Source organism: Pagrus pagrus (genome assembly GCF_965226575.1).
Source record: "Pagrus pagrus genome assembly, chromosome: 6".
Classification (NCBI taxonomy): Eukaryota; Metazoa; Chordata; class Actinopteri; order Spariformes; family Sparidae; genus Pagrus; species Pagrus pagrus.
Genome location: NC_140190.1, coordinates 2,225,805 through 2,253,186, shown reverse-complemented (window position 1 = coordinate 2,253,186; position 27,382 = coordinate 2,225,805). Strand labels below are relative to the sequence as shown.

Here is a 27,382-nt window from a genome sequence, read left to right as displayed (position 1 = left end):
ACCCCTCAGCTATGTTAGAAATGTGCTGTCGTTCGCTGAAAGCATAAAAATCAACTTTAAACTCAGACTCAGTAAACTACCTGAGAATCACTCACCTGAGCAGTAAAGTGGCTGATTGAACTGGAAAGTCTTTAAAGGAACAATTCACCTAAAAATGAGAATTCAGTCATTACGCTGATATAAAGTCAGGTGAAGTCTCGTAGTCCGCAAAACATTTCTGGAGCTTTACAGTAAAACAGAGTCGCAGCATTCTGCTAAACAACTGAAGCAGCTGGAGACTTGATTTAAAACGGAAAAAATGACCAAATGAAACAGCTCTGTAACGCTCGCCCAGTGTAATCCAAGTCTCCAGAAGCCCTGAGATCCCACACTGATCTGAAAAAGACGTTATTTACATCCTTGATATGCGGTCGAGCTAAAGGCGTTAGCGCGTCTGGGTGCATGAGCTCGACTGCGATTCAGTTTAGCAGAATGCTCCAGAAATGTTCTGTGGACTACGAGACTTCACCTGACTTCCTTGATGACTCCATAAATCTACTTAGAAATCCTAAAAAAAAGAGACTCCTTACATGTGCAGAACTTGCCTTAGAAAAATCATGTTTTTAAGTTTTCTTGAGTTTCAAAGTGACCCAGTGATAGTTGTCCGTACATACATGAGCACACTGCAAACAGGAAGTGCTAACAGCTGATTCGGCAAAGTTTTTATGGAGTTTGGTTGTTTTCTTGTTGTTTTTTTACGTTTTCAAACCGTCTCCAGCCACTTCAGTTGCTTGTTTTGTGGACTACGAACCTTCACCTGACTTTCCATCCGCATGGCAGGGAGGAGGTGATGACTGGATTTACATTTTTGGGGTGAACTGATCCTTTAATTCTATCTTGCCCAACCAAAGGCTAAACTGCAAGTACCTCAACATTGAGTACGCAACTTTATCAAGATACGTTGAGAAGCTACATTTTCAGATGAGGTTCCTATCCGAGAGACATTTGGGCCAGAACTTCTTTATATGTGGGTTCTGTGAGAGAAGTCACTCTGCGCTCCTGTGGGCACAACTGTGGACAGACTGACTGGCACGGGTTATGGTTGGGTTTAATTGGTGGCAGACCGCAGGACAGTCAGAGTGGCTTTATCAACACACAGGCAGCGATAACAGCCTGCACACACACACACACACACACACACACACACACACACACTCATTAGGCCGAGGCAGGGTGTCGATGGTGCTGATGGTGTGTTTCTGCTGAAGGGGGTGAGGAGGGGGAGGGACAGCTCGTGGTGGGGGCCTGTGAAACGTCAGAGACAACATAAAGGCACTGCCACGTAATTAGAGAGAGAGAGAGGGAGAGAGAGAGAGAGAGAGAGAGAGAGAGAGACTCGTCCTGCCTCCTCGCGCCTAGCTGCCGCTGAGCAAGCTTTGCGCACACACGGAGCTTTGCGCATCTGGTCGTCATCAGCAGCGGCAGCAGCAGCTCTTCCTGCTCAGATGTGACTCAACCAGAGTGGGAAGAGAGAAGAGAGAGCTTCTCCTCAGAGGACTTCTCTGTTCAGCTTCTCTGTGTGAAGCGTCTCAGGCTGCGGGACGAGCTGAGATCATTCCCGTCTGTCCGGATGGATTGTCTGTAGGAGTTTAACTTTGCTGAAGTGTTTTTGAATCCTTCCGCGGCTTCATCTGGATGTGAACAGACCCGCTCTCTGCTCGGAAGAACCGGGTCTGTCTCCGGCTGGTTTCTGGAGGCTGTGCGCTCTGCTGCACGCACGGATCTTGTTGGCTCGCTTCTTCTTCTTCTTCTTCTACTTCTTCTTTTTCTTTTTCTTCTTCTTCTTCTCATCGCCGCTCCGCTTTTTTCCGCTGTTCCCCACTTGCGTCATGACTTCTAGCTATGCACATGTAATGGACAGGCAAGCCTCGATATCAAACCGCCTGGAGAGTCCGATCACGTCTAACCTGGACAACCTGCAAGCCAAGAAGAACTTCTCGGTCAGCCACCTGTTGGATCTGGAAGAGGCCGGGGAAATGGTCGGCAGCCAGGCGGACGAGAGCGTCGGGGAGGCGGGGAGGAGTATGCTGGAGTCCCCGGGGCTGACCAGCGGGAGCGACACGACCCAGCAGGAGAGTAAGTGAAAAAGGAGCCTGAAGAGAAAACTACTTTTTAGATCTCGTCACCAAAATGTTAAAATTCCACTTTGGTGCGTTTTTTTTTATTTATTTGGTTTTTTTTAGTGCAGATGTGAAAACAAAGCGTTCAAAAACAGGTTTGATCTGCGGGAAACACCGCAGATTTCACGCAAATGTAGTTCTAATGAGCAGCTGAGAACTCAAAGTCATTTGTTTTCATTATGTTCTGGCGTGTGTCCGCCTGCAGAGCGCATGAATGGAGCTCCGCAGCGCGCATGGAAGGAATCCTTTAGTGAGTTTTGGCAATGCATCATCCCTGACGGCCTCCCCCTCAAAACGGCCATTAATTCACCATTAACACTTTGATGTCAGTGAGGTATGGTGATGTTGGTGGACATGGTCAGTGAAGTAACCTTGCGAGTCAAACTCAGGGGTAATAAATCTCGCCTCTCCTGACTGCTGACCCAAACCAGGCCGCTGTTTTTCATTTTTGTTTTTTTTGATCGTGCAGGTTTTCATCTTTTTATTCAAGAGAAAAAAAACAAGTAAAAGTTATAATTTCATCTGAAAATACTCTGAGTGAGTCACATGATGCTTTGACGCGTGTGTGATAGTTTGGTGCTCAGCATGTGATTTATTTTTTAACTTAATAATCATAAAATATTTTTTTCCCCCGCCGTCACTCGTTCCTATCCGGGTGTGCGTAAAAGTGTAAGCTGACTTTGGTGAGGTAAGAAGCGGGCGCTGCTCGCTGAGCTGCCCGCTGACGAGGCCAAAATGGAAACCACGACCATTATTTCCAACTTTATTGCGTGAAAATGTGCCGCTGTGCGCAGTGAGGTTGAGTAAAACTCGGATAAACTCGGTGAAAGCGCAGAAACCCGCAGCTCGCCCTCTTCGGCGCACCGTTGAGAGAGTAAATAAACGCTCCCTCCTTCCTCCCCTCCTCCTCCTCCTCCCCCTCCTCTTCTCCTGCTCAGAGGCCCATCTGCAGAGGCTGACAGAAACGTTATAGGCTTTAATGAGTGTTATTGTTATTTTTTTTTAAAGGCTAAAAATCGGGTGAGAAATATGCGGGAGGAAGTGGCCGGGTCACGTCGTTAATTCACGCTTATTTTCGGCCTGTCAAACACTCTCAGAAAACCGGAGCTTAATCATTTGTCATAATTAGCGCGCGTGTCTTCGCGGCAACAATTAAGGAATCAAGTAACAGCAGCTCATCGGATCTTAATGTGTTGAGAGGCGAGTTTTAAAAAAAAAAGACAGCAGAAGGAAAGAATCAGTCTGGTTCTGGTTCGATGAGCTGAAACATTTATGGTGTTTTTTTAAATATGTAATTCGAATAACAAAGATTTCAGCAGATTAACACGAGATTCAGATAGAAATATTAACAAATTACGCTTCATTTTTTCCGATTTTCTCACAGAAACGTGAATGCAACAGTTTGTCTGACTCAGCCGATAACTTTAATCTGTTTCACAAATTATCTGTATTTTCACCCAAACACATTATGGAAGTTCTACGTCACGTAAATCAACATTTCCCGTTAAAATAGCAAAAATCTAAACGTAGTTCTGTTTGTTATTTTAGGACTCGGTGAAATCACTTCTCCTGAATGAGTTGTGGCAGGAGGACTAATTGACTTTCACTGATAGCTGCTAATGAGATCAGTCTGATCACACGTGCTGGCCACAGCAGCTGCAGCAAGGATGATGATGAAGATGGTGATGATGATGAGGGTGGTGGTGGTGGTGATGGGAATGGCTTTGATTTTGCTGCGTTAAATGTCGCCCTGCAGGCGTAATTAAAAGCTTTCCGAGGCCAAAACCGCCGCTCAGGAACTTGCACGACTATTAGAGGGAAACTCAGTCCGGAGGTTTTCTGCTCCACTTCGGGAGAAAAATACATTTAGATTTTATACGTTTTTATTTTTGTCCACTTGAGATCAGACTCATTTCACGATAACAAAATAATTTTACATTTACTAAAAGCTCTGTCACTGTTTTAAATTAAATAATAATAATAATTCAATTCAATTAAAATGCTGCATTCGCACCGGAGAGACTCAGGAAAATATGTTCAGTATTTTTTATTTGTCATTTGATCGGATTAATCCACTTTTACGCACACACCATGCGCGTAAAATCCTCCTAAAAGTCTCGTTTTAGTACCAAATAAAATCTCAGTCATAATCATATTTAATTACTTCTCCTCTGACAGACAGACTTCATGTTGTTGTTGTCGTCGCATTTTCTCCGCTCGTAACGTCATCAAACGGTGCGGGCAGCACTAATGAAGCGCGTCATGATTCTCTCCAGCGGCTGTTTTTTCGGAGGGGGGAAACTATGCGCGGTCGCTGGTCAGCCATGTGCGGCTGCCGTCAGCGTTTACAGCCGCAGTTTACTGTCAAGAATCCGTCACTTCACTCCAGTTTTTCTTTTTCCCCCCCCAAAAAACTGTGCAGCCTGCAGCCTCAGAGCTGCTGCACTGATTTACAGCAGAGTCAGGAGAGGAAACAAGATGGAGGAGAGGCAGGTGAGAGAGTTTTAGTCTCAGCTGGTTCAAATATTTACGCATAAATATTCAGATGTGAGTGAGTGTCGGCCTATAAAAGCACATAATCTGTGCGTAAAGTAGATCCTGCTCAGTTTAACACCTGCAACAGGGAAATATTGTGCAAAAGAAAAGTCTGATTTAAATCAAAAGTAACATGTTAGGAATAATATGTTTATAATATATCAATATATCTTTCATTAATCTGACAGTTGGAGTTTAGATTTTACACTCAAAGCTGAAATAAATGTGTAAAATATTTAGTGTTTTAATGGTTTTAATGTGTTGATGTTCAGCCCCGAGGGGTCAGGACCCCCACAGAGGGTCAACAAGATAAACCTGAGAGGTCACACAGTGATTAACTGGATTAGGAAGAAGAAAGAAAAAAAATCAGCTCCACCAAACTCTGTTTATTTTCCCCTCAATCTTTAAGTGTGAATATATTTATTGATTTTCAGTTTAAGGAAAGACAGAAAAGATAAAACTTCTCTGATCCTTCACATGGAAATTCACAACAGCTCGAGAGTCATTAACAGAGAAAACAATTATTGAACGATGGCTAAAAATTTAAACAAGACAAAGATATAATAGAATAAAATAAAGTAAAAGGAGCAAAAACAAAAAACAATAAGACATCCGACTCTGAGTCGACCGACGAGGAGCAAAGACTGAAAAAATGTAAAAACTGCAGCGACACAGAACAACAGCAAATTATTTTATTATTTTAACTTATAAAATGTTACAAACTACTTTTATATAAAAATCAAAAAGTATGAAGATATAAAACAACATTTTACTGTTAAATTAAGTGGTTTTAGATCCTTTAGGTAACTTAAAACTCAGTGTGAGGACGGATCATTGCTCCTCTCCTCATCAATAATTTATCAGGCCACAGAAACGCAGACGAGCGTCTTAACTTCAGATGCTGAAGTAGATTTTTCAATATGAAATAAAATTCTGTGTGACCTCACTGAGATTTTAAAAATTGATTAAGACATTAAGATTTACGTCGGATATAAAAGGTGAATAAACACAAAGAGGTCCTGAGATAAATGTGACCGGACACGAGATGATTCAATTCATATACGAATGAGAAATTATTTTGTTTATTGTTTCTGAGTTTTCTCAAGAAATAGTGCAAAATACAGAAAATATCTGAGGCCTGAAAAAATCCTGCGAGATGAAACTTTTTGTTCAAACTGCTCACAGACTGCTCGGTGTGTATCAGGAGTCGTGAGGAGATGTTTTATTTTAATCAGCTGAACTCTTCAGTCATTTTAAAGCAGAGTTTACATTTAGTTTACATTAAGTTTACCCTCCGCTGCCTCCTGATTGGCTGAGCCTGCAGAGGGGGGGTGAGGGGGAGTTTTAATTAGACAACATGGTGACAACAAAACAAACTCGGGCTCGGTGTCGACACACTGCAGCATCTGTGTGACGCTCAGCGACAACGTGTGTGTGTGTGTGTGTGTGTGTGTGTGAGGTGTGTGAGGTGTGTGAGTAGCAGCAGTAAATCTTCACAGTGGCGCACAAATTCTGCATTTGGATGTTAGTCGTTACTTCAGTTCTCTAAAAATATGTATTTTCACCGTATGTGTTCACTTTAAAATGTACTTTAAAAGTCAAAATACAATTTAGATAAAGTTTTTTTTTCTAAAGGTCTAAAATCTCCCATTTTGGAAACAAAGCTGGAGGTAAAAGATTTTTGGGGGATTTTTTTGTATCAGCCATTTTTTCAGCTTTTCGATCGAACACCTTCTTCTGCTGAGACGATGTTAAACCTTTTAGATTAACTGAGTGAACTGATCTGCAGAGGAGAAGACCATGAGAAGCAGCTGAAAGCTCAGAAGAAGATCCAGAAAGGTCATCGTGTCGTTGAGGCTTTTTTTTAAATTCCTGATCGGAATCAAAGTTTCCTTTTTTATTATTTTAGTGTATTTTACAGACGTAAAAGTAGAGAAAAGTGAAACACAACAAGTAAAAAACTCAAACTGCTTTGAATATTTCCTGAAATAAAACAGCAGAAGAAGAATCTTCCGATTCTCTGAAGTTTTACATTTGAATGACTTTCTTGCATCAATCAGATTTTTGAACAAGAAAACAAAAACAAATTAAATCAACGTGAACAACAAATACCAACCTGCAGATGAACTCAGGTGGGTCGTTACGATCTGTAATCACTGCGGTTTATCGTCGTTGCTCCGGTCCAGTGTGACAGAAAGTCACCGGCCTCTCTGGTGCGACAGGAGAACAAAAGCAGCGACACAGTGAGACATCGAGACAGTTTCAGTTTCAGTGAAATAAGAATACAGATAGAACAGTAAAAAAGGATATATATTTATGTGTGTGTGTGTGTGTAGTCATCAGAGAAAGTGTTGCACAGTACCATCAATAATCCTCTTTGCTGCACAGCTCCAGTCCATAAATCATCTGCAAAGAATCATAAAAAGCATCAAAACATCAGTTTTAACTTCTGTCAAACTCGGAAAAATATAAAAATAAATAAATTATTTTAAATTGTTAGCAGGACAAAATGTTCAGCAAACGAACGACAGCATTGTGTGTGTGTGTGTGTGTGTGTGTGTGTGTGTGTGTGTGTTCTGGACAATCTGATATTTTGAAGATACGACGTTTAACCCGACAACAGGCAGTTTTACTTAAATGTAAAGTCTAAATCTGCAAAGTCACGTATTGACGTGACACTGAAACACTCAAAGAAGCAGAAGCTCTTCCTACCTGTGTGTGTGTGTGTGTGTGTGTGTGTGTGTGTGTGTGTGTAATTATGCAGGAACACGGATGGTCGCAGCTGTTTCTTCGATGTGAAAGTGTTGTTTTGTGGTCTTGTCGCTGCACCGGCTCTGATCGAGCCTGGACGTGGAGCAGAAGGTGTCTGTGCTCAACATGCGATCGTGTGATTATCTTCACCATGAACGTTGTTGTTTTTCTCTCCAGTCTGTTTGTTTGTCTCTACATCTGTCTGTCTGTGAGTTAATTAGGCTCCGGGCTGGTGAAACAAGTGATTTACTCTTGGTTAGGATCCAAGGATTTTCTTTAAAGGATCAGTTCACCCAAATTACACAAAAAAACATGATGTTCTGACTCGTGTTGGTTTGATACTTTTGTTTTTTATGTGTCTGTGTTGGGAGATAAATGGAGTTCAGTGTGTGCTGCTCACATGTTTCACAAAAGTGAAACATCTTTTCCAGAGAAAACGTTCTTGTTTGTCGCAGAGTTACTGAGAAACGGTGTCTAGAGAAAATGTCACGGGCGAATTATTGTAATGTCATTTTTTTCCCCCAACCTGTGACACACACACACACACACACACACACACATACACACAGTCTGTAACTTGTGCACCACAATTAGCGCTTTGTATATTCTTTTTATTGGCTCGTTTCACCTTTTGATACAGAACATGAGTGCGAGGCAGACAGGAAGTGTTTGCAGAGAGAGAGAGAGAGAGAGAGAGGGATGAAATGAAGCAAAGGTCGCGGCCCGGCCTGGTTGGACACGGTGACGTTGAGGTTTACTTGGTCGTGTTTGAGCCGCAGTGACGCTCGTCTCTCGGTGTATTTCGCTGCAGATTCACGTCCAGCAGCAGGTTGAACATTTAGCCTGATGTAGACGGTGGTGCAGTCCTGGCAGACGTCTGCTCTCTTTAGTTATAGAGGAGTTATCATCAGATTATCAGTGATGGAAATCAGGATTCAGATACTTCATGCATGTGCTGCTAAACAAAAGCTCTGCGTTCAGAATGTTTCCTGTGTCACCTAAAGGTGCTCGTCAGCAGCTGCAGGTCAGGTTGTAGAGCCGGCTCTGTTGAGTCCTCCATCAAGACCTGAACCTCAAATGCTCCTGTGTGTGTGTGTGTGTGTGTGTGTGTGTGTGTGTGTGTGTATGGGAATAAAACTTCAAATGTATTTCATATAATGATTGTTTTGATTGTTTTGAAGATGTTTAGCCTCATAGTTTAAATAACGACACCAATAATCTTTAACTTTTATTTTTCTATAACAGTTGAACACACTCGAGCTAACAGCGGCTACGTTGTCACTTTGCATCTCAACAGACGTCGTGCTGTTTGCTGCAGACGGGTGAAGATATAATATAATACTGACATTTTGTTTTATAATAACCAGAGTAAAGAGGAGAGATGAGCACTTCAGTTAAAGTACTCAAGCGAGTATAAGAGTGTGTATCGATGACAACATGAAGAATCAAACGTAAACTCTAATTTTGCAATACAGCCTCATTAAGAGTTATTTTTATCTCATAAATATTATCACATTTTATGTTATGGTGGAAATAATTCTTCTGTAGTTTAATCCTTGAAAACGCATATTTTATAATCTGATTATTTTATTAACTCTCGATCTGAAACGTAGCTGTGAAATATAAAACGTACAATATTTCCTCCTGAAATGTGGCGGAGAAAAAGTATAAAGTAGCAGAAAATGCAAATACTCAAGTAAGATACAAGTACCTTCAAATTGTACTTTTGTACAGTTCTTAAGTATCAAGAGTATATATTTTTTTGGCTATAAATGTACTTAAGTATCAAAAGTACAAGTAAAATAATCTGTGTATTTACATGACGATGACATTACAATGCACTGTGCACTACGGGTCGACTGATTCAATATTCAGCGTTTTTCTGATTGTTGAATCAGTTTTTTTAGTCTAAATATCAATAAAAATAAATTGATTTAAAAATGTTGCACTTGTTATTCTGTATGTTATGGCTCTGATGCCTGTGTGTAATCTGCAGAGTAGCTAAAGTCATCAAATAATTGCAGTAGAGTAAAAAGTACGATATCCAAAATGTAGCCGAGCGGAAGTATAAAATGGAAAAGTACCTCAGATTTGAACATGATGATGTGATTCTGATCCCTGGATGTTAAATTCTTTGAAGCTCTGTGATTTTATATATTTCTGATTGGGGTCTGAGGAGCTGCATCTTCTCTGCAGCAGCAGCAGCAGTTGATGTGCTGATGAGCTCCGACACGCAGCTTTAACCTCCTTCTTATATTTTACCTCCTCTGCAGCTACAAACTAAAATGTTCTGTGTTGCAGTAAAGTTTGTTACATCACCTCCTTCTTCTCCCCGCAGACGAACAGATGAACACGGAGGAGAAGAAGAAGAGGAAGCAGCGCAGGAACAGGACCACCTTCAACAGCAGCCAGCTGCAGGCTCTGGAGAGAGTGTTCGAGAGGACGCACTACCCCGACGCCTTCGTCAGAGAGGACCTGGCCCGCCGGGTCAACCTCACCGAGGCCAGAGTCCAGGTACGAACGGGACGGGGGACGTCGCTCATTCGGAGGCTTTTATTCTGACATATCCTCCTCCCTTACAAAATAAAACCCTGATTCTGTTGAAGTTTGAAGGTTGTCCTCAGGCGGGTTAATCAAAGCAGGAGAAGCTATAAAGTCCTCAGATTGGATCATATACGAGCAGGTCTGTGGGGATTAAACTGTGAACCTCTGTTACTGTAGGGACACACAAATAAACAGATTGTTATAAACACACAGTTTTTCGGTGGCTCTGTGGGACCTGCTGAGGAACCAAAATTATAAATATGAAAAGATTTATGATGCGTTTTGTTTGCAGCAGAAACAACATGGTGCCCAGTGTCCTCACATCATCTGTTAGCTCTTACAGATTTGCTCAGTGGCTGGTAGTTATCAGGACCCATTAACGTGTTTGGATTTCACATTATGGGCTTTCAAAGGAACTGATAAGAACTTGTCAGCGACTTGTATCACACTAACACGGCCTCTTAAATTAAATAATGGCTGATAGTTTAGAGTCTGCGAGCAGTTTTTGGACCGTGTGTGATCAGAAAAGTGGATGTAATGATGTCTAATTCCCCTCCGAGGTTTACAGATCAGTGATAAACGACAAATGTGTTCAGCACATGAGGGCTGCAGCAGAACGGGAGCTAAAGACTGAGGCTGTAATTGGACAAATGAATGATGTCACACTCCCAAATGTAGTCGATTAAAGGAGCTAGAGTATGGATTTGATATTTTAAAGGAACAGTTCCTTTATTATTTACTCACAAACATTTCTGGAGCTTCACAGCAAAACGGCGTTGCGGCATTCACACGAACATCAAATGTCTCCGTACAGCTCGTCGGCTGTAATTAAAGTCTGCAGAAGAGACGAGATCACAAACTGATCCGAGAAGATGTTATTTACACCCTCGACGTGCGGTCGAGTCCGTTCAGACGGGGTGCACGCTAACTTCAGCAGCTACAGTGAAGATTTCATCTTAAGAAATGTGTAAATAACATCTTTTCAAATCAATGTGGATTACTTGGATTACAGCAGACGTGCTGTATGCAGACATTATATGTTTTTTTTGGTTGTTTTTCCCGTTTTAAATCAAGTCTCCAGCTGCTTCAGTTGTTCAGCAGAATGCTGCAACTCTGTTTTACTGTGAAGCTCCAGAAATGTTCTGTGGACGACGAGACTTCACCTGACTTTATATCAGCACGGAGGGAGGAGATGGTGACTGAGTTTTACTTTTTGGGTGAACTGTTCCTTTAAATGCAACTGGACTTATTTGCTGATCTGTCGTCTTTGTGACTCCTGTGGTGGTTGAAGGTTGAAGGTTTGGTTTTAGAAGTGAGGGAGGGGACACGGTGAGCTCATGTGAGACTGAGATAAGAACGTTTTCACATTTTTAACCACAAAGAACAAATAAATACTGTTGAAGAATGTGACACGTTTCAGTCCAAACTTTGCCTCTGCTGCGTCGTCTTAAATCAATGTTTTATTTAGCGTCAACATTAAAAGGACTCGCTGTCAGGCCGTCTGCTGGCTCAGCGGCTTCTTCTTCCTCTTCCTCTCTCGCTGTCACCACAGCGGATCATCTGTTTCCATCTCACTGGTGAACCGAGCCTCGACCACTCTGGTATGGAAATCCGATTTAATGATCCGCATATTTGATTTGGTTTTTACATCGGCTGCTCCTCCTGATGCATCCCTCCACATTTAATCCCGGCTGGCGATCAGGAATGCGTTGGCTTCGTGCATCCTGAGTGGCTGGGGACCAATTTGGGGTTCAGCGAGGATCGAACCAACAATACTGAATACGAAACCTGTTAAATGCTCTTGTGACAAAACTCTGAAAAACTCATGAAAAAAGAAAGACACAGTGTCACCCGCACGGTCTTTGACTGTCGTGGCTTGTTCTTAACGGGGCTTCACTTCTTGACTCTCACGTTAAACGGTCCAAATCACAACACTGCAGTCGCTGATTCTGTTGTCGTCGTCCGACTGATTCATTCTCACTTGAAAGTGGATAATAGTTGACTTTTCAGACCCTGTCCCCTCTCGGTGTTTCCCCGTGGTGTCGTCCTGCAATCATGACGTTAGCAACATGGCTACCCCTCGCAGCCTGACTGCTGTCCAAAGCAGAAAACAACCGTAACAATCCCAGTTTGATCTAGAAAAGTGAAACAGCCGTCAGGTTTTGTAGAAAGAATGAAGCGTCTCAAGTCCCGGTGGTGGGAGGAGACACATATCAGCGTAGGAACAGACTCTGACACAACACCGGAGCGCTCTCCATCCAGTGACGTCCGTCCGCTCGCTCTTGTTTTACCTCGGTATCTGTCACTTCACCTTCTTTGCCTCTAAACTTAAAGTTACTGCAGCTACTCCTCTGTCACCTGCAGTCAGTGACCGGGGAAAACAATGCCTCAAACTGTTTTGGTTGCGTAATGGCAGACGTGCTTCCTTTGTGCTGTGATTGGACGGTAGATAGTGTTATTTTCCTACAGCCGTTACGCTGTGACATCAGTATTTACTTCAGACTGAGTTAAAGCAGAAAAACTGTCTTTTGCTAAATTAAAGAAAACACGAAACATCTCTGGATGTTACATGAGGTCAGACTGCTCGCCGCTCTGGTCTACACATGTTTGCTGAAGACTCGGCCCCACCCCTTCCTCCTGTCATCGTCTGATTAATCGGTCCAAAACAAAAAGAGTAATTAATTAGCAGATTGTGAAAATAAAATTTGCAATCAACACAAAAATGCATCTCACACTCCAGCTCAGAATGAGGCATTAAAATCGACCCCCAAAATTCAAATCTTCAAAAAATGTGCAGTGTTTCCTGAGTTGTGTCGCCAGAACATCCTGTCAGGCCCAACTCAAGCTCCTCCAATCAGATTGGTCGGGTAAATGTTGAACGTGACTCGTGGATCTGCATTTATATAATCAGAATCTGGCTTCAAGCTGCAGCTGCGAAACTGCAGAAGAAGAAAAGTGGGATTTAGATGAACGAGCTCGAACACGTCGCATTTGTCTTCCATGAAAAGTCACGCCCTGCTTCGACTGATAAAACTTCGCAGTTATTCTCGCAGGTTTTTTGTTTAATAATCATGAATAAAACATGCATGACTCGATAGAGTACTCAGTGTATTTCCTGCAGATGGATATGTTCCTATAATTGCCCCCGCTCCCTGAACGCAGCAGTGAGAGTATTTGTTCTGTGGGCAGAGCGAGTGGGAAAGAGGAAATGGTGATGTTGGAGGGAGCGAAGCAGCACATCTGTGATTAATGTGGAGCAGAGAGCGATGCAGAAAATCCTTTGATAAAAGAGACTTTGGGCTCATTCCTGAGGCTGTGCGTCAGCGGACAGCGAGCCCCTGCGAGCGCCCACGGCTTCTAATAATGGATTTTATTTCACAGCGAGGAACAACGTTAGCAACCCCCCCGCCCCCCGGCCCGAGTCACATCATCATCTGTTTATCTAGAAGAGGAAGGTGTTGATGGTGACATGTAGATGAAGGATGTGTGTGTGTGTGTGTGTGTGTGTGTGTTGGAGAGCACACATGACAGTTTTAAAGCAGTGGACAGTTTTTAACTGAAGCTCAGACAATCGGCCTCCGTTTGTTTGATCTGTTTTTAAGGAGATTTTAGATTTTTTTTTATTTGATTTTTACGGCCTCTGTTTCCTTTTATTTAACTTTACATAGTGCAGAGAAACGCAGCCAGGGAACAATCAGGAGTCGAGACTCTTAAAGGAAAAACAAAACACGCTTTAAGAAATATCTCCAAATTTGGTGTCAGCTGAGAATTTACGATCTCCGGTGTCGATACAAAAAGCTCTTTTCACTCTGGGAACGTTATTCGATGCATTGATTGATTTTTTTTTTGCACACAGCAGCAGAGAGCAGAGTGTTTGTGAGTGTGTGTTATTGATGCTTACACACAAAACAAGACTTTAGTTTAACATTCAGTACTTTAGGTTATTATATGTGTATCCTGCTGACCCACACTGTGTGGAAGAAAAGGCAAAACTCTGCCGAGGAGGTTTTTCCTGCGTCTGTCTGTTGGTTGGTTTGTCAGCAGGATGACACGAAAACTACTGAGCAGATTTCCACCAATACTTGGATCCAGGAATTTTTTCTCAATTTCTTTGTGAGACATTGTGAGATATTATCAATAATTTAATAATGCATGGAGGAAAAGCGTCATAGTTAGGTGGCTGGTATCTGTGAGTGAGGACAGGAGGAGACTGTTGGGAACTGAGTGCCATAATGCCAAAATTGACGAATACAGATGAGAACTATTTAAGAATAACCCAAAGCCAGATCCAAATTACTGTTGTGGAAAAATGATGCAGTCTTTTATTAAGTGTTTATCGCATATTGAAAACAGAAAGTTTGCACAGACTCTCTTGAATTCCCCAAATTTAAAGCCTCAAATTTCTCTTAATCTGGGTCAGGATGTTTTTCAGGGTTAAAATCTGCTAAATCCAGATTTTTTATTTGCATCTGCATCAAATTGAGCTCACTCACAGATACCAGCCACCGAAATATGCCAGATTTTTTTTTTTTTTAAAAACTCCTGGATCTGTCCCTTTATCCGGATCCACACCAAAAGTTCACGGGGTCTTTTCTGGGCGGAGATTCATCCTCCATCTGAGTTTGGTGGAAATCTGTTTGGTAGTTTTTTATGTAATCCTGCTGACAAACCAACAAACAGGCGGGCGGAAACATAAACTCCTTGGCAGTGATGAAGACTATGAGATGTGGTTGAAAGCGAGCTAGTTGGTGGACCTTTGAGTGTCAGCTTCCCTTCTTACTGCACTGGCCCTGGATATGAACTCCTGATTGTTCTGCACAGATGTTTTTGTATCTTTGGTGCTTTCAAGGCTTCTGTAAAAACTTTGTAAAGATTAAAAACTGTGACAGCATTCATCATGTTGTTCTCTCTTTGATTCCAGGTTTGGTTTCAGAACAGGAGAGCGAAGTTTCGCAGGAACGAGCGCGCCATGCTGGCCAGCAAAAACGCCTCGCTCCTCAAATCGTACTCGGGAGACGTGACGGCGGTGGAGCAGCCGATCGTACCGCGCCCTGCGCCGCGCCCAAACGACTACCTGTCCTGGGGCAGCGCCGCCCCCTACAGGTAAAGACTGCTCTGCTCTCTCACCCAGTAAGCTGACACTTACACTACAGCACCCTGTTCACACACTGCACGGCGTCTGTACTAACATCTCTGTTAACACGGAGCTGCAGGACCGAGGAGGAGGAGGAGGAGGAGGAGGTGCAGCTACTGAAGGAAAGAGAGTAAAACAATATGAAGACTCCAACGAGTAAAAATAGGGAAGTTCAGGAGAAAAAAGTCCAAAAGAGAAAGTCAGGAGTGGTCAGGAAGTTCAAACAAATTGTGATGAAGATGGTCTTTGGTTCAAAAAGAGAAAACATCCGAGACACTCGTCTGACAAGAGGGTTAAAAGCTTTCTTCAGGTCGCTGTTTCAGACCGTAACTCTTTAAAACATTGACAAAACAGCTGAGCGAGGGAAGAAGCCCGTTGGCGCCGCGACTGCAGCTCTTCTTCAACATGCGTTGTCAATTTCAGTCAAGAATTCAGATGTTTCATAACTGAACTGTCTTCAGAGATCAACAGTAAAAGTCAAGTTTTTAGTGTTGGGTGAAAGTTTGGGGGATTTTTATGCTTTTACTTCAGTTGATGATAGAGTGAAAACAAGAAATAGGAAAGGATGAAGGACTGACAACTGGAGAAAAGAAGGAGGGAAGAAGTTCACAAAAGTTAAGAAATTAAAGAAAAAAGAGGCTGGAAAAAGAAAAGAAATGAACAGCAGGAAAGAAATAAGTAAAGACCACAAACACAAGGAAGGTAGGAAGGAAACAAGGAAACAAGGAAACAAGGAACAAGGAAACAAGGAACTCAAGGAAGAAAGAAAGAAAGAAAGAAAGAAAGAGGCAAAATAATAATACAAACTTGTGATATTAAATGAGTTTATCTCATGTTGGATGTCAAACCAGTTAAATGTAATGAAGTATTATATAAACCCATAATTCTAAATACTACAGTACTACTGCAGTACACTAAACTGTACTTCAGTCCTGACTCTTCTCCTCTGCTTTCTTTCTTTCTTTCTGCTGCAGAACATCAAATTACACAAAGTGTCTCCAGTTGAAAAAGCTCAAGCTGATACCACAATAACCACATGTTAACACCACCGTGACACACACACACACACACGCACACACACACACACACACACACACACACACACTGACCCCGGCGCTGCCTCCTGTTATTGTTTCATTTCCTCGTCCTGCTCTACCTGCACATACTCCTCATACTTCCTGACCGTCTTCATCTCCTCTGATCCACCTGGACTCAAACCCGACGAGCCGCGGCTCAGCACAAACATTTAATGTCCGTCTGTTTTATTCAGTCGAACTTTATTCTCGTGAGTCCGTCTCTCGATATCGTCCCACTTCCTGTCCCAGCTCTAAGCCCGTTGGTTCCTACTGAAGATCTTTAATAACACCTCACAAATACACGATTTCATGTTCTGTTCAGGTCATTTCCTCAAACAGCTGCTCGCTGCAGTTTGTGTTAAACAAACAGGAAGAAATAGTGTGTTTGTTGGGAACAGTTCACCCAAAAATGAAAATTTTGTTTCGTAGTCCACAAAACATTTCTGGAGCTTCACAGTAAAACAGAGTTGCAGCATTCTGCTAAACAACTGAAGCAGCTGGAGACTTGATTTAAAACGGAGAAACAACCAAAGAAACATCAGGTGTCTCCACACAGCTCGTCTGCTGCAGTCGAAGTCTGCAGAAGCCTCGAGATCACAACCTGAAAACACGCTGTTTACATTGTTTTCCAACATGAAGACTTCACTGCAGCTGCTAAGCTAAATGCGTTAGCATACACCCCGTCTGAAGTGGGTGCACGAGCTCGACCGCACGTCGACGGTGTGAATAACATCTTTTAAAATCAATTTGGGATCTCGGGGCTTCTGCTGATAGAAGCTGATGGAGCCATTTGATGTTTTTTTTGGTTGTTTTGTCCGTTTTAAAACGAGACTCCAGCTACTTCAGCTGTTGAGGAGAATAATGCAAAGCTGTTTCGCTGAATTTTGATTTTTGCCTTCCTGTAATCCACATTTCATGCTCTCGTGAGTATTTGTGGTAATGAAGGAACGTGGGTGTGTCTCAGGAAGAGGATATATCACAATAAGTGTCCTGAGATACATTCACTGTTAGTTTCTGTCTGTTTCTAATCACGAAACACTTGAAAGTTTAGGATTCCTCCTCCATCGCTGTGAGGAAGCTCTCAGATCGATCGTGGACGCTCTCCGTCTCCTCCTTCTCTGTCTCCGCTCTCTGTCCTCTCTCCTGCACGTCTCTAACTCCAAACCCAATTGTGTTGAATCAAACCAGCCGTCTCCTCTCCGCCTCGCTCTCACCGCTCCCCCTCTGTCAGCGTGAGCAGAGCGGGGGCGGGGCCAGGTCCCGTGACCCTCCTGACGAGGTGATAATGTGAAAACAAAGCGTATTAAATCCACTGTTGACCCCTGCGACCCCTCTGTGCTACACTACACCAGATAATGAACGCTACACAGAGAGACAGAGCTCTACTGGGCAACATTTTTTGTGACTCTGGTTACATTGGTCATGATTTACAGTAATCCTCCGTTATGAAAGTCGGTATAAAATGTCAGACCCTGCGGCCGCGGCTCGAGCTCACTGAGAGCTTCTTGGCCGGACGCAGAGCGGCGAGGGAAATCTGTTGTGAAACAGGAATAATGCTAATGTGGTGCTAACGTTTGACTGTATATTATCCTAAAGCTGGTACCCGATGCCGGAGGGGGGGCCAGTGCGAGTGCCACAGAAAATGCTGCCCTCAGAGAACAAGTACGCCTTCACTTTACTACAATGAGTTCTGTTCATGTTAAAGAAAAGTGAGATACACAACATTTACATGTCTTATTTGTTTGTTTTTTTCATTGTCAAAGTGTTTCCTGATTGTATTTCCTTAATTCTATTTAACCTTTTAAATGTTTTTGTATTCAATTTCCTGTTTAATTAAGTACAATATGTTTTTTGTTGTCTTTAAAGAATCAAACCAGATTTTTTTTTTGCACATTTTAGCCCGTTGTGTTCTGGCAGACGCTGCTTTCCCACAGATTGATGATTTCTGTTCAGATACTGCTGTTTGAAACATGCTGGAGACAGAGCGATCATCACGTCTGCTTTTATTTCTAAAGTCATGTTGTTGTTGTGTCGTAATGCAGCGCAGACGTTCGAAATCCATCTGCACAAATGGGACATTATGCAGCGCATTAAATACAAAACAGTTGTCCAAAGTGTTTTCCAGTGAAACAACAAAAGAAGGAAAAGCAAAAAAAAATAAATCTAAATTTGATCTGAACTCTGATAAAAAGTCGACTGGATAAAAGCTGCGACTTCAAATGTGTTTCAAGTTAAATCTTCACAAAAAGATGAAACTTTTCCAGCGTCGGTCTCAATTCTTCTGACACGACAACGTTCACGAGGTTCACCACATTTATTCTCTTTCCATATTTACAATGATGTCCTGTCCATCTACCTGTGAATAATAATTTATTTCGATGTTTGTATTTAATCTCACACAAGTAAAAAATCATGACAACAACTTTTTTCCCCAGTCTGTTATTTTGACACCGTGCATCAACACTATAGGTGATTCAGGATTTTTAAAAAATCCTTTAATTCTCAGAAAACAGTATTTTCACTTGAATAAGATGATAGAAACACTTTTATTCAGAATTTTGGATGTAATGTAAAGAGTATTTTCTGCCTGTCAGACCTGTATTTAGATAAAATCTGAAGATTTTTTAAAAAAACTGTAAAAGAAAAATGTTTATTAAAAACCATTAACACCTTATTTAGTTGAAAAGTATTGTTTTTTTTTTTTTTACCTACCTGGTTTTCTAAGAATAAAAGGATTTAACAGTTCTTGCAGAGGAACTCGGGGCAGCTCGTCCTCCCTCCGCCATTTTGTATTTCTGAAGCCATATCTCAAAATGACAAAGACGTACAAAGATAATAATGTTGCAGACATATCTTTGGAGATCCACCTGGTGATTGAGACATGGTGCTCTGATTCAAATGGTTAGAAAAGGGTTGGACAACATTCATGCAAGAGATAAAAAAAAAAAAGTTGAAAATGACAGAAGAAAGTTTTTTTTAGATTTTTTCATCTTTTAGTGCAGATTTGTTATGTGTCACTGCAGAGTGCTCCTCAGGAGGTTTGAGATGAGTGTTGAGAGCATAAATAAAAACAAACTGAATGAAAGTTAGAAGAGAAAAAACATGTAGAGGTCCAATCGGTAGGAACGGACAAGAGCACATCACTTTGTTTTAGCGTCACTTTGACAACAACAAAAGCAGACGAGTTGTCACCAAAACAAAAAGCTAATTTTTAGCCTTCCCTCAATCGACTACTGGCATGAAGAGAAAACAAAAGGCGACACAAATTTATGGCATTTTGGTTCAAATAAACAAACAAGGTAATAAATCATGAGCAGACAGACGAGACTGTTTTTTAAGAAAGCCAGAGAGAGAGAGAGAGAGAGAGAGAGAGAGAGATCCGTCCTCAGTCCTACAGAGGTGAAAACACATTTTATCACAAAAACAATCAAAAACAAAAAAAAAGAGGAAAAATAGGCACAAAATAACAAGAATAAAATAAATTCTGATCCTGAGAAAAGGCCACGAAGAAACCGATGTATGATGATGAAAATGATCTCTGCGACTGTGAAGGTTCACGGATCAGTCGACAGCAGATGACAAAAGAGGAAGTCGAGCTGGAAACTCTCCTCTCAGGGCCGTCGTCACACTCAGCCTGCTGATGAAGACCATGAGATGTGGCAGAAAGCTCCGGTATATTTCCAATGAGAGCGGTGATTAGCAGATAAATCCTGTCGGTGTTAACCCTCTGAACACCGGACTTCAACTCAGAACGTCCTGAAAGTGCCGAGTGTGTCCGAACGCTCACATAAAATATATTTTAAGGTAAATTATGTCGCTTATACAGGCAGTCAAATGTCAAAACTACTCACCAGTCTAAAAATATATGACTTAATTTTTTTCTCCACAACCATCTGGTGACCCCTGGAAGTTAACTTTGACCCCCACGTTGAGAACCAGTGAATTAAGAGCAAAAAAGAAAACCTCTACTTGTCATCTGCCATTTGTTTTAAACGTCGGGTTTAATTTTCTCAGCCACTAATTCCAACGTAGAAAACATCAAGAGAGGCAGTTAAACAAATCCAGGATGAGAGAGCGAGCGGGACACTTTACAACTGCAGATGGTTTAAGGAACACAAAACTACAATCTGGTGACGAGCCGGTCCTCATTAATCGCAGCCTGAGATATGCATGAGAGATAGGAAAGAAACGATCTGTGGAGGAATTTGATGGTTGGGAAAACGAGATAAAACAAACTGTTTGTTCGTTAAGAGCTGAGTTAAACCACTAACGATCTGGAGGTTATCTGTCATTACTGCAGGCTTTTACTGCGAGAGGTTTCTCTGAGAAATAATACTGTGACGTACGACGTGGTTAAAATGTGCAAAAACTCTGGTTAAGTTCCTTTTGGGGGTTTTTTGGGGGGTTGTGAGCGTCTTAACGTCAGATTAACTTTAAATCTTTTGAGCTGATCAGTGACACCTCTTTCATATTTCCACAGCTGTGTCATGTCAGCCTCAGGTGATGTAACCATTCTCCCCTCCTCTTGTCTCTCAGCGCCATGGCCACCTACCCGCCCACCTGCTCCAACACCAACACGTCCCAGGGAATGAACATGGCCAACAGCATCGCCAACCTGCGGCTCAAAGCCAAGGAGTACAGCTTGAACCAGGTGCCCACGGTCAACTGAGAGGAAGAGAGAGGCTGGGGGGAGGCGCGGGAGGGGAGGGGACCCTCTCTGCCGTCGGACCCCTGCAGACGGACACCGTCTCTGGGATGAGAACCACCTCGCACGCCCACGGATCATGAAGTCTCCTCTCGGGAGCAGCCTCGATCGCTTTTTACACCTATATGCAAAATGTTGGACAGCGAGTGATGCAGGATTTTCCCCAAGCCGCCTTTTTGTTTTGTTATTCCTCCTGAGCATCACTGAACTCTCGTTTGTACAAAAAAAAGACATCTATGCTGGATGCTGTAGCCGAATATCTGCGTAGTTTTACATTTCTAATTGTGACTGAAGCGGAGGGCGAGTTTTTTTTTTTTTCATTTTTGTTTTCAATCAGAGAACTTGTTTCTCGACGGAGACTCGTGTACGGACTACGTGGACTTCTCTTCCTCCCTCCGGCTGTGGTGTTGGATAAAATTACACACCAATTTTGGGATTTTTTTCTTTTTTTTTTTAGAACCAACAACAAACCGACACGGACTTCTGACATTTATGCAATTTTTTTTTTTTAAAGAAAAGTTAGTGTTGTTCTTCCACATTTCTTTCCATGTTATACCACTGACCAGCAAACATTTTCAACGCATTTTGATTCTCATGTAATAGTCCAATATAAAGGAGAGGCTAATGTATTTCTGAATCCAAAACCAGTAGATTCTCTTAATTTCCTATGATATACTTTATTTGTAACAGAATAAAAACTTGTATATTAATAAAAATGCATTTCAAGCAATGCAAAGTGTCCAATTCAACAGATCTTATAAAGGAGGGAAAACATTAATTTCCCACTTCTTGGAAACACTTCTTGGAGTGAATCTTTATGGTTAGAAGGTTTTTAAATCATCATAACAAAAATATATGATTGCCACAGCGCAGTCACACTATAAGAAATAAGCATGTTTATAGTTGAGAGCATTTGGACCTCGTGCTCGGCCCATAAAAGGGAGATTTACAACTCGAGAACAGATTCTCTTTCACTGAAACCTCAAGCTGTTCCTGCTTTGTGTGTTTTCTTTTTTCCTGATTACCACAACCTGAAATTTCCATCTTAAAAACAGGATATTTATGAGCAGGGAAATCCTCTCTTTAATATGGAGGGCCCCCGGGCCTCGTTTTGACTTGGCGGCTGTCACACAAGGTGTTTCTTCTCCTTGGCCCCTCATAACCTCCACCGTCAACAAGCACATGTCGACACTCGTCCTCGTACGGGCGAACACGGGCCATAAACGTGGGCTCGGGTGAAGCTGCAGCTGATGTGGTTGCGTTTTGATTGTTGCACTTTGAGGGAAAAAGTGCTCAGTAGGTGAGCTCACATGAGCACTTAGCCTGTGGAAACGTTTCATGGAGAGCTTTATTGTTTACAGCTCACAAAGAACCGGAAAATGTGAAAAGCAGATTTGTTTGTTTTTTTGACGACTGAACTCCCCTTAAAAAGTTCCACATTTAATTTTGTTTTGACCGCAGCAAACATTATATTCATTATTAAATATTCTCTTCAACATATTCTAAATTTGTGTTGTTTTCTGCTTCATTCGGCATAAAAGTGAACAATTTCAGACCCAGTATCAGTTATTCCTCCTGAGTTAGTACTCCGACTTCAGTGCAGCGTTAACCTGTTGGAGTATTTCCATTTTTGGAGACTTGTTATTATAATTTTTTACTTTTCTACTTGGAGATACTTAACGGATTCAGATTTTTACATTCAACATGTGAAAATCTCATTAAGTATCTGAACTGCTGTGTGAAAACCTGTCTGAAACAGCCTCGTTCAGCCTCGTTGTCGCTTGATGAAAGTGCGTTTCTGAGTTTCAGCATGAGTTTTCGAAAAGGAATGAGCTCTGAGAGTTTTTTCGACTGGCGTGTGATCCCTCTTCTGATCTGAAAGCGGGGAAATCCCCATGAAAGCATGACAATTTGGAGAGCCTTTCAACATTTCATTATCTCCACTGTGGGAGGTTTCACTGCGATGAATTAGTTTATTTTGAATGTGGGACTTTTACTTGGAAAGGAGCTTTTTCTTATTGCAGTTTGTCATTTTTTAACGGAGTAAAGGATTTCAGGACTTGTTTCCGTGTGCTTTGAGCTGAGCGAGCGCTCGTCGTTATAAAGAAGGTGGTTCATTAATGTGACTTCAGGGTTTCTGTGTGCCACATTATTATTTCTGTTTTCTTTTCAGCCGTTTCACTTTCTGCTGTCGGTTGTTTTCCTGCTCGCTGATCCCTGACTGTGGTATGTCCAGTGTCAGACCCCTGTCCCCCCTCTCCCCTGCCAGGCGCCCGGTCTCACCTTTCACGGCCAGGGCCTGGGCTGACCTGAAGTGATTCCAGATGTGGAGATCATTTTGACCCCCCGTCCCCCTCCACCCTCCACCCACCACCCTCCCCCCCTCTCCTTCGCCCCCAGGCCCGGGCCAGCCACTCCATCAGGGCTGACAGCGTCCCCTCGGACAGCGTCTCTCCACGCCTGAGCACATGACATGCAAGGCAGCTCCCCCCCACCACCACCACCACCACCACCGCTCCACCTCCTCCTCCTCCTCCTCCTCTCGCCTCGCCCTCACCCACCCACCCCCATCCTCAGCAGCACATCTGGAGCTCATTACAGAGGAGACAGTGAGAGCGAGGGAGGGGCGGGGAGTCTGCGTGCAGAGAGTGTGTGTGTGCAAGAGAGCGGGAAAGAGTGTTTCTTAACCCTTCTCCCTTAAAACATCCACCTTTTCCCCTCTTTTATCCTTTTTCTCTTTGCTTTTCTTCTTCTTCTACACTTCCCGCCCCTCCCTCCCTCTCTCCCTCCCTCCCTCCTTCCCCTCGCTCGCTCGCTCGCTCTCTCTCATGCAGTGATCTTTGTCCTGCTGTCAGTGCCACATGATCACAAATACTTTATTAATGAGTGGTTTTGGAAAAGAGCTCGGCACTAAAAGAAAAAAAAAAGAAGAAACTCTGTGCGCAGTCTGAGTGAAATACTGCACAGCTGTTAACAGTGTGTGGTTTGGGTGAACAACCAGAAGAATGTCCCGAGATGTGGAGTTTCCACGCAAAGTCAAGTTGACTGAGAGGTTGCACTGTTTGTGTGATTAAGTCACTATTATTACACACTTTTTCATAAACACAGATGCAGAGCTCGAGTGCACTCTCTGTTGGATTGTAAAGGAAACATAATTAACTTCAAGCTGCCATCTCAAGGTTAATGCAGACGGCCATATGTACTGAGCTCCCCTCGCCAACAACTTGTTGTTTCTTCTCTTCAGGAACTGAGAAAATCTGGCTGCTTTTGCCCATTAAAAAAAAAAGATGGTTGCTTTTTCTGATTAACATGGACTATTTCTGAAAGTCTTCACAGGGTCTCAGGAAAGTTTTATGGCCTCAGAAGTCAGTAAATTCTCTCTGAATCTGGAGACCATGTAAACTTTAAACGATAACTTCTGTTTTATTACGATTTGGATCTTGTCCTTAACACGAGGATGGTCCGACGAGGCAAGAAAACAAAGCACAGAATCTCTCAGAATCATGTTCATACTGGATGTTTCTCCAGCGCTCGATTGTCCCCCAGCGACAACGCAGGAACAGTGCGTGCTTCATGTGGCGAGGTTGGAAGTAAGAGCCTTCGTATGCTCGTGCGATCGTCTAACGGCGACTGACGCAGTGCACGATTTTACTGAGACAATCTGACGTCGGCTCTCACTTTAGGCAACGATCGTCCTGGTGTGTGGAGGTGTGAGGAGAGGACCACTTTAAAATTATAAGTGAAAAATCTCCTAAAAAAAAAGTAGCTTGCACCAAGAAATGTTAACTAATAAGTGAGATGAAATTAATTTTGATGCACCATATTGGCCAAGTTTAATGTTTGATAGGTTGAAACTTTACGTTTCTTTATTTTCAATTTTCCGTTTCATGTTGCGATGCTTTGCTAATGGTCTGTTTAGGTTTAGGCATAAAAAACACATGATTAGAAGGAGGGAAACATCGTATTTTGGCTTAAAATGGCTGGAAAATGTCCTGATGTCTCGTCCTAAATAAAAAAAAATCTTGAACAGTGGTCTCTGGCTTAATAGCCGTCGAGCTGCGCTGTCACAACACCACCACCATCCTTCTCTACGTCCTGACATGGAAGTCAGCTAAATGTCACGTACTGTGAATATGTTGATACGTATGAAAGATTTAAAGAGAAAGAATTCATAAAATTTGTATGAATTCCCAACTCGTCCAAAATACTGAAACTTCTGGACTGAAGGTCGGCCGCCATCCCAGGATTTGACGAGTTGGGAATAACAACCAGAAACCAACTTTATTACAAACAGGAGCTCTAACGTATCCGTGGTTCACAGAAACGAACGAGGATTTTATAGACCGTCTTATGCATCAGTTTATTTCAATATTGTACACACCACGTTAATTTCTGAGATCTAGAAAAACGAGCTCAGGTCTTACACAGATGATCTAAACCACTTTTACGTGGAGGTAAGACGAGCACGGCTCAAATGTTGCTGATAATCCCTCATCACAGAGGAAAATGAAGTACAGGAGGTCAAAGGTGAAGCAGGAAGTGGGTCTGTAGGCTGTGATGGATGTTTAGCAGAGACACTTCTGGTGTTAATTTCACCGTTCACCTTCATTTTTTACATCCAGATATGTTAACCTGGACGTTTGGGTCCAACCTGTCTGATCATCTGACTGCTCTCGATTAATCAGTTATTAATTGGTTTGAGTCATTTTCTGAGTAGAAAAGGTCGAAATTCTTTGATTCCAGCTTCTTTTGTGACAGTAAACTGAAAATCTTTGGGTTGTGGACGAAACAAGACATTTGAGGACGTCATCTTCTGCACTTTGGGAAACACTGATCAGCACTTTTCACCATTTTCTGACATTTTATAGACCAAACAACTGACCGAATGAATGACAGTACAATCGACCATGAATTTAATTGTTAGTTGCAGCCCTACAGATTTCTTTTTAGAGATATTGCCATGTGTCACATTTGTAAAAAAATATCATCCTAGCTGAGAGAAATGATGGTGAGAAGTACTAAATCTGACTGATCTGTCACTGTTTGGGGACGTTGGGATGATTTTTTTTAGCTGTTTCTGCATTTTTTCCCTGAATGAACTTTTCATGTTCAAAAACTACTCGACGTCGGTGAAAACCTAAATGTCACATGCTGTATTTTCCCATGCAACATGTAACACAGCGACCAAAGATGGTTTCTTCTCGTCCTAAAGTAACTTAATTACGGTGTGATGAAGCTTCTGGCCTGACTTAAATGGCTGTTGTGAGCCTTCTGGTCCATGAATTAGCATTTTAATCCCGTCGGCCCTGCTGAGGTCCAGCGGGGCAACAACCAAAACAACAATTATGGTGAGTGACATGACGTGAGCGCCGAGACATCGTCACTGTGTAATCATCGCCAGAGTTCATATTCCCTCATGGCACATCAGCTATTTTAAGTTTGTTTGGTTTTTTTTTGGAGGACTTTCTCGATCTCTTACAGGAAGTTCGGCCTCTTCCAGCAGAACACGTGAGTGACCTGGGAAATCTGGAGGAAGTCTCAGGAGCTCAGACATTTACTGACCACAGGGAGTTTTTCCTCCGACAGGCCGCTTTAAAACTGTCTTTAACTGGCTTTAAAAGACCGAGTTATCAGATTTACAGATTATAAGAAGAGTGTGTTGAGTGCTCACAGTCGTATCTACCTGTCAGCTGGGGTTAAGTGTGTGATACACTGTCCAGCCTCTTTCAGCTCACTTTGAAGACATGAATCAAGGATCCATCAGCTCCATCAGCTCCGACTCCACCCGTCAGACCCAAAAGAAGTTTAAACAGGAAACAGTTTTGTTGCAAACATCAGAAGGCTTTCACTGAGGACAGTGGAGCTGATGGCAGTGACTGTAGTGTCCATGTGTAACCTTCATGGAGAGATTATCAGCTGTCTTACTCCCTCTGCTGGACACTGACAGTCCTCACTGCTGCTGACCACCAGGAACAGGAAGGAGTCACAAAAGTGATGTTTTAAAGTCATTTCTGTCTATAAATGCTTTATTTTTAAGAAATAAGGAATATAAAAAAATGCGTCAGGAATTCTCTCCAAGTGCATCTTACAAGAAGAACGTATAAGGCAGGTATGAGAAACACGAAAAATAAAACTAGATCGAAAATACCTGAGACACAACAACCCAGTGTTTGTTCTGGAGCTTTCGATCAAAACACTTTAATACTTTAAAAATTAAATATAGAGGAAAATAAATGACTTAATAAGAAGTAGATTTTTGTGATGAGTGGACATGTTCATGTTTCAAACCTCCATCTGACTGTAAAGCAACAAAAAATGTAACTTCCTGGAGAAAGAAAGTTGATTTTTCAGTCTCTTCCTCAGATCTCAAACTTACAATATATTGCTACAAGAGAAATGTTTCCCGCTCCAGACCTCATGTCCTCGTCAACGTTCGTGCTGATATAAAAAACTTTTTTTCACCTTATACATGTTTATT

At 42.3% G+C, this 27,382-nt stretch overlaps 1 protein-coding gene across 5 annotated transcripts; it reads left to right on the top strand.

Moving 5' to 3' along the window:
* Positions 1–1,445: 1,445 nt before the first annotated feature.
* Positions 1,446–21,020, top strand: prrx1b (paired related homeobox 1b). Of its 5 annotated transcripts, none has more exons than XM_084355831.1 (5): positions 1,446–2,115; positions 9,784–9,959; positions 14,911–15,092; positions 17,796–17,861; positions 20,736–21,020. In XM_084355831.1, the coding sequence occupies exons 1-5, from the start codon at positions 1,869–1,871 to the stop codon at positions 20,866–20,868; spliced, it is 804 nt and encodes a 267-aa protein (XP_084211957.1). In that variant the 5' UTR covers positions 1,446–1,868; the 3' UTR covers positions 20,869–21,020. The 5 variants fall into 5 exon arrangements, with proteins under 5 accessions (XP_084211957.1, XP_084211958.1, XP_084211961.1 ...); XM_084355832.1 differs by having other exon boundaries at positions 20,680–20,916; XM_084355835.1 differs by having other exon boundaries at positions 17,796–17,908; positions 20,736–20,845.
* The last annotated feature ends 6,362 nt before the right edge of the window (positions 21,021–27,382 follow it).

What these genes read in the sequence shown, in the direction of transcription:
- prrx1b (XM_084355831.1), top strand. Translation starts at nt 1,869, where the DNA reads ATGACTTCTAGCTATGCACATGTAATGGACAGGCAAGCCTCGATATCA. An exon ending in CGACACGACCCAGCAGGAGA is followed by an intron (nt 2,116 to 9,783) that starts GTAAGTGAAAAA and finishes TTCTCCCCGCAG; the next exon opens with ACGAACAGATGAACACGGAG. An exon ending in TCACCGAGGCCAGAGTCCAG is followed by an intron (nt 9,960 to 14,910) that starts GTACGAACGGGA and finishes CTTTGATTCCAG; the next exon opens with GTTTGGTTTCAGAACAGGAG.